This window comes from Triticum aestivum, chromosome 2B, assembly GCF_018294505.1.
Source record: "Triticum aestivum cultivar Chinese Spring chromosome 2B, IWGSC CS RefSeq v2.1, whole genome shotgun sequence".
Taxonomy (NCBI): domain Eukaryota; kingdom Viridiplantae; phylum Streptophyta; class Magnoliopsida; order Poales; family Poaceae; genus Triticum; species Triticum aestivum.
In genome coordinates, this window is record NC_057798.1 from 13120119 (window position 1) to 13127470 (window position 7352).

The window sequence follows — 7352 nt, forward strand, 5'->3', positions numbered from 1 at the left end:
AGACTTTGCTTTCTTGTCAGTTTCGTTCCTGTTTCATTTCATTAGTAAGCCACCTTACCAAAGACTAGCTAGATCTACTAAGGAGGAGGGTTAGCAACTGCCAATTTAGATGATGTTGTCGTTATATAAGAATTTTAATGGTGATAAAACATACTCCCTCCGTTCCTAAATATAAGTCTTTGTAGAGATTTCACTATGGACCACATACGGATGTATGTAGATGCATTTTAGATTATAGATTCACTCATTTTGCTCGGTATGTGGTCTATAGTAAAATCTCTTCAAAGACTTATATTTAGGAACGGAGGGAGTACAACTTTAGACTGTACAGTAATAGAGATCTGTAATGCATTTCGATCAATAGAAATACATGGTCACAATCGTTTGTCATGTATATAAAGAAAATACGACAAGAGTTACATTACATGAGTTCTGGAACAAAATTAGACTGGCACTCCTCGTCGCTTCCTCCCTGGCAAGGCCCTACCTTGATGTGTATCATCAGCACGACTCGTAACAAAATGAGCAAATGTTTTATGAGGGGGTATCCTTGATTCACATGTAACTAGAGTGAAGTCTCCTTTAGGTCTAACACTAGGATTTGCTAGAACTTCCCCCAATCTCACACTTGGCGATTCCTCCTTGATTGAAACATCAATTGTATGATGTGTCATGCTAAGTGGACACAAAACAAAGTCTGTTATGTCCAGTGGATGCCCTTCCTGTATGGCCGTCTGGTTTCTTTTAGCATATCGTGCCCCCTTGTCAAATACGCAACGCCAAAACTGTACATTGAGATTCTTTCTCAACACATCTGCATACACATTTGTTCCGATAAGTGAACCTTCCATATTGTGCAACACCTTGGCGAATTCATCTGCTATTTGTACTAGCCGTGGATGTTCTGCAGGGTCTACACTTCCGAATGCCAGCTTCTTGAAAAGGTACCTCAACTTGTCGTCAGATAGAAGGCTTAGGAAAATTGGTTTCACCGATCCAAACCGGGCTAATCTTTTAAGTTTACTTATGATGATCATCTTGCTTCCTCTGTCCATCCTTATGAAAAACGAGTGGAACTTTTTCCAGTCATTGTCATCTACATCAGAAGCAAACTCAATAACTACCAACGTCATACCTTCCATGGTCCTTCCATGATCAAGTATTCTCAAAAGGTTGTCTCCATCCAAGTGCAATATAGAGGAGAAGCGTGAGCGAACCCTTTCATCGCCGCACACATGAGCAACTAAAGTTTTCTTCCCAGTTAGTTTACCACCTATGATAGGGAGAACTGCCAGTGCATGGTTACTAGGAGGGTCGTCATGCTGCAACAAGAAGCTCAATAGCTTTTGCTTTTCAGTGTGTCGCCCAAACATGAAGTTGTCGGTGTAAAGATAAACATCGTATGCCCTATGAGACATACGATCAAATCCACCCAGAAGCGCAACAAATTCTGCCATGTTAACAACAGCAGTTTCTAAGCCTTCTAAGGCACCATGTGACTCGAGGCACGTGGCCTTAACATTTGTTGTTCGAGAGCGCTTCGCTAAATATAAGTTGTTTCTAGATGAGTCGTTGATGCTAACCTCCTCGAAGCCGGCACTGTCTTGGAGGGCATGGTACCTTGAGCTGTCCAGCACACGGTATCCTCGGTACATGGCCTCTGAGAGCGTCTTAAGCTGCATCATCATCCCGGAGTTGGTTATGTATCGTGCGTCTGCCTCCTCAACGATGGTGCTTGCTCTCATCAGGAGGTGCTGCAACCTCTCCACTACCTTCTCTGATCGGGCATGGCTCAAGGTGTTGTACTTGTTCATTAGGAAGGAGATGAACTGGCTCACAAGTTCACCTGCAACTGCGGATATGGCAGTCTCCATGGTTGGGATTGATGAGGTAAGCTGCTGGTCGGTCTCTGGACAAATTTAACTTGGCTTGTCTCTGCCAAGTCTTGTGGAGATTCTTGGCAAACTTGAAAAGTCTCCATGGATGACTTTGACTGTGACTGTGGATGGGTGGGTGACACAGATACTTGTCTAAATGTCCAAATATTTGACAAGGACAGCATGAGTTTTTACCAGTATTTGTAATATTCTCACTAGGTTCAAATTGATTATTGTCCCATAGCAAAATGTATTTATTTATTTTTTGCATTTGTCTTCCATTGAATTCCTTTTACATTTTACATACGAGGCAATGGGATCCCGCATGTGCAGCCTGCTGTTGCAACGTTTGGCCATCAGACCTTGGAAACTGTTTGGCTTTTGCCGGATGAACTTCAGTGAAGAAGTAGCGCCACAGCTCGTTGACAAGGAAATGGTATGCGCTCTTTTATCTCGGTCAGTGATGAGAATCACAGCTCTATACCTTAGTTTCAGAGCACATGTAACTAGTCTGATTTACATTTGCTCCTCTGGTTTCATCAGAATCCAATCAATTCTAGGTGGCTTATTTTGTGCTAGTTCAGTCTTTTATCAAAAATTGTCGTACCTTGTGCATTCTTTAGAGTTCAGGCTTGACCTGATGTTAATCTCCACAATGGTACCAATGGAAAAGCAAAGTAGTATGATCCAACATGGTTTTGTTTCTTATTAGAAAAACTAGAATTAATGTTCCTACAAGAAATTGTATTATACCTCCTCTATAGCATCAGACACAGTCCGAAATTTACAGAAAAAAAATGCTTCATTATTGTGGCCCAAAATTATACAGGAAGGCTCACGGAGTACCGAGCGGCCCAAAATGAATTCTAAAGAGGCATCTTGAACGGACTCTGCCCCAACAAAGTGTCCTTTGTGCTTATTTTCAGAGCAGACGAACAAATCAAGAAAAGAAAATACACCTGTGCCACTATATTTACATGCCGCTAGATAAATGTTGAAAAAATATTGACCTCCATGGGATGTCAAAAAAAAAGTTGAGCTCCACGTTGTACTTAATGATGGCACTCGTGCTCTGCCTCACTTAATGCACAAGTGTGCAATCAAACAGGGCACGCCACTAATTATAACTCGTGGCTTCGTGTGGTTGTTTATCACAACTCTACCATGGTAGAAGTTTCAGACACCATGGCGATGATCATATTTGAGAACCATAGTGGACTTTCTGATGATCCCCGTATTTGCCTCGAACTAGTCAGGTGGCATTGATACAACAGCAGGACTCTTGGCAAAATAGAAAAGTCTGCATGGATGACTTTGACTGTGACTGTGGATGGGTGACACACAGATACTTGTCTAAATGACCAAACATTTGATAAAGACATGACAACTGCCCGAGCAGTATGAAAATATTGACTAGTAAATCGAGAGACGTGATTCAGAACCATGGTTCAGCCGAACCTATGGTCTATGCCGTACGATTTAACCTCCTACTACATGTGGATCTGTAACATGCATGCCAACTGCATTTTTTAATCAACCATGCATGGATCCTCATGAATAGACATGCATGCCAACTGCATTTTTTAAACAATCATGCATGGATCCTCATGAATAGACATGCATGCCAACTGCATTTTTTAAACAACCATGCATGGATCCTTATGAATAGTGTCTAGAAATCAATGGTGTCGAGCATGGGTTCGGCTGAACCATGGTTTCATACAACATTTTCGCTAGTAAATCTAATATTCATATATAGTAGGTAGATTCAAATTTACTATTGTTCCATAGCAAAATGCATGTACATTTTACTTATATATGCATTTGTCTACTTGCCTTGGGACTCCTTTTACCTTTTACATGGCATCCAATATATGCGCACTCTACTCTGGCAAAGGTTGACAGTGAAAGTTGTTTTGGGATTTTCTAGATGAACTTTGGTGGAGAAAGCAGCGCCGCAGCTCATCAGCAAGGGACGATATGCGCCCTTTTATCTTGGTCAGTGATGATGAGAATCATAGCTCCATGCTTCGGTAATCTTTCAGGAGACACGTAACCTGTTTATTTGTACATTTGCTCCTTTAGTTTCTTCAGCTCCACGGTTCAGTCTGTAATCGAAAACTGTTGCATCTTATGCATTCTTCATGGTTCTGATAGTATTGTGCAAAACTGGTTTTGTTTCCTTTCAAAACTGGGAGTTGCTTTACCCTTGTAATCACTAGAATCCCCGTTCAAAACTAACTGGTAGCATTTGCAGATTATTTTTTAGGCTTATTAGGGCAATTACAGATGCAGGAGACACTCTGAAATTTGCACGCCCATATGCCAGTTTTGGAGGGCTAACCTCGTCGAAGCCTGCACTGTCTTGGAGGGCTCGGTACCTTGAGGTATCGAGCAGACGTGACCTCAGTACATGTCCTCTGAGAGCATCTTGAGCTGCATCATCATCCCGGAGTTGGTTAGGTATCGAGCATCCGCCTCCTGGATGACGGTGCCAACTCTCATCAGGAGATGTTGCAACCTCTCCACCACCTTCTGCTCCTGTGATTGTGCATGGCTGGACCAGTGGTACTTGTTCATCAGCAAGGACAAATTTGGCTAGGCTGGCCTCTGCCAAGTCTTGAAGAGACTCCTGGCAAAATAGAAACTGCTCCAGGCGTGAGGAGTGGGTGGTGAGTTGGTGGATGGGTGGGTGGAGACATGGATAATTTGTTTGAATGCCCAAGACAACTGTCCAAGCAGGATGAGAAAAAGACTGACCGACCAGTATTTGTAATATTCACGGCAGGTCCAGATTGATTATTATCCCATGGCAAAATGTACTATATATAATCATCTTTACTTTTCTCTTTGTTGGACTCCTTACATTTTACATACGGGAGAATGGCATTTTACGTACATATATATGTGCAACGTGTGACCATGGTCCATGGAATTTGTTTCCACATGAACTTTCAGAGGAGACGGAGATTGGAGAAGAGGCGGGTAAATCATCTGCAAAAGAATACGAAACGCGCCCTTTTTATCTTGGTCAGTGACGACGAGAATCACAACTCCATACTTCTTCAGTAATCTTTCAAGGGTACGTGTAGCCTGTTTGTCTGTACACTTGCTCCTTTGGTAACTTCAGAACCTGATCAGTCTGTGTGTGGCTTCTTCTGTGCTAGTTCAGTTTTCAATCAGCCTGTAGGAACTTGCTTCGTGCGTTCTTCTGACTTCTGAGCTGATTTTGATCCCCATGATGCTAAAGATGAAATCATTCTGTGCCTGTAATCAGCAGGACTCGAGCAATCACAGGAGCCCGAGACATTCTGAAATGGACCAAAAGCGTGTCGTCGTTGTACCCCAAAACCCAACAGGATGACCTCAAAGTGGGAAAATCCTATATGCCGCTCGTTGCCTCAAACTGCCGGCGCTTCGCACAGGCGAGCGACCGAGCAGCGACGCAACGGGCCGGCCCGTTGAACCGTTCCAGCGCTCCCGGTTTTGGGAAGGTTTCCAGCTGGTTTTTTCCGGTTTTGGGAACCTTCTAGAAGGTTCCTGTTTTTTCTTTTTCTATTTCTGTTTCGTTTTTTTTCAAGTTTACGTTTTCTTTTTCAGAAAAATGTTCACATTTTTTGGAAAATCTTCGCGCTTTTACAAAAATGTTCAGAATTTGAAAACAATTCGTGTTTTCAAATTTTGTTCAAAAATTCAAAAACTGTATGCATTTCACAAAAAATGTTCAGAATTTTCAAAAATTGTTCAGAATTTTCAAAATTTGTTCCAAAAATGTTCGCGCTTCCAAATTTGTTTGGTATTTTCAAATTTGTTCTCTGTTCGAAAATTTGTTCTAAATATTCAAAAAATGTCCGTGCTTTAATACATTGTTCATGCTTCCAAAAAATTTCTCTGTTTCAAATTTGTTCTCAAGATTCAAAAAATGTTCATGCTTTAAGAAATTGTCCAAATTTGTTCTTTCTTCCAAAATTTGTTCTCAAGATTCAAAAAATATTTGTACTTTTAGAAAATATTTATGTTTAAATTCTGTTCTCAATTTCAAAATTTTGTTCTCTAAATTCAAAAAATGTTTGGAATTTAGAAAATGTTCCTGTTTTTCCAAGATTTGTTCACCAGTTCAAAAAATATCCGTGCTTTAATACATTGTTCACGCTTCCAAATTTGTTCTCTGTTTTAAAATTTGTTCTCAAGATTCAAAAAACGTTCATGCTTTAAGAAATTGTCCTAATTTGTTCTTCGTTTAAAAATTTGTTCTCAAGATTCAAAAAATGTTTGTACTTTTAGAAAAAAAATATGTTCAAATTTTGTTCTCAATTTCAAAATTTTGTTCTCTAAATTCAAAAAATGTTCGGAATTTAGAAAATGTTCCTGTTTTTTCAAGATTTGTTCACCAGTTCAAAAAATGTTTATGTTTTTAAAACAAATCACTATTCAGAAAATTGTTCACATTTTCTAAGAACATTTTTCTTTTTATAAAAAATTGATCGTATTTTTAATTAATGTTCCTGTTTTTCAATATTTGTCCACAACTTCAAAGTTGTTCCTGTTTTTCAAATTTGGTTAAATTGCTAAAACTTTTTCAAAACTCGTTATTGTTCTGTAAAAAACGTTCGTACTTTTCAAATAATATATTCAGAATTTACAACAAATGATAGGAAAAAGGAAAAATAATCCGATTCCTTAGATATGATAGGTCTAAAGGACTCGCATTGCACTTTCACCTGCGTACAGAGTCTGGCGTAGTGGCTAGCTAGGCATGTCTATAGTATCGCGGTCGCGGTTCGAATCCTGGCTGAAGCGCTCCGTTTCTAGTCATCTATTTTTTACACTGCTCGCTGCCTTCCTGGGCCAGCCCAGTCGAGGGACTGCCATATGCGAAGCCTGGACATTCTGCCGCATAATGCGGCAGATAGGACTCAAAGAGGGCCGCGCGGCCCAAAGTAAGTTCTTTGCCAATGAGGCCCAAGAAAGTGCCTTTTCGTGCTTATTTTCAGATGCGAGCGCTATTTCTCGTTTAAGCGAGGCAGAAAGAAACGGAGAAACCCTCGCGTCGAATGCACAGTAACATGCCGGTCTAATAGAGTGCACTTAAAGGAAAAAAAAGCCAGTTTTTCTTTTTTTTCTTCTCCGGGTTTTTCCATTTGTTTCTTCAGTTTTTTTCATTTCTTTTTTCCTTTGGTTTCTTTTGTTTCTTTTACCGTTTTCATTTTCTGGTTTTTATTTGTTTCTTTTTGTTTTTCGTTGTACATTCTTATTTACATGATCAACATTTTTCAAACACTTGTTCAACATTTTTCAAGTACTTGTTCAATATTTTTGAAATACCTGTTCAAATACTTTTTCATTATACATGATCAATATTTTTGAAATATATACGATCAACATTTTTTCAAATAATTGTTCAACATTTTTTAAATACTTGTTTCACATTTCTAAAATATTTGTTCAACATTTCTAAAATACTTTTTAAACATT

At 39.6% G+C, this 7352-nt stretch overlaps 1 protein-coding gene across 1 annotated transcript; it reads right to left on the reverse strand.

Moving 5' to 3' along the window:
* Nucleotides 1-443: 443 nt before the first annotated feature.
* On the reverse strand, nucleotides 444-1769 carry LOC123043121 (uncharacterized; the record flags this gene model as incomplete). The annotated part of the gene is given in 1 exon segment (XM_044465470.1): nucleotides 444-1769. A coding segment is annotated over 1 exon segment (1326 nt), but the record flags the coding sequence as incomplete, so codon positions are not given.
* Nucleotides 1770-7352: the final 5583 nt, after the last annotated feature.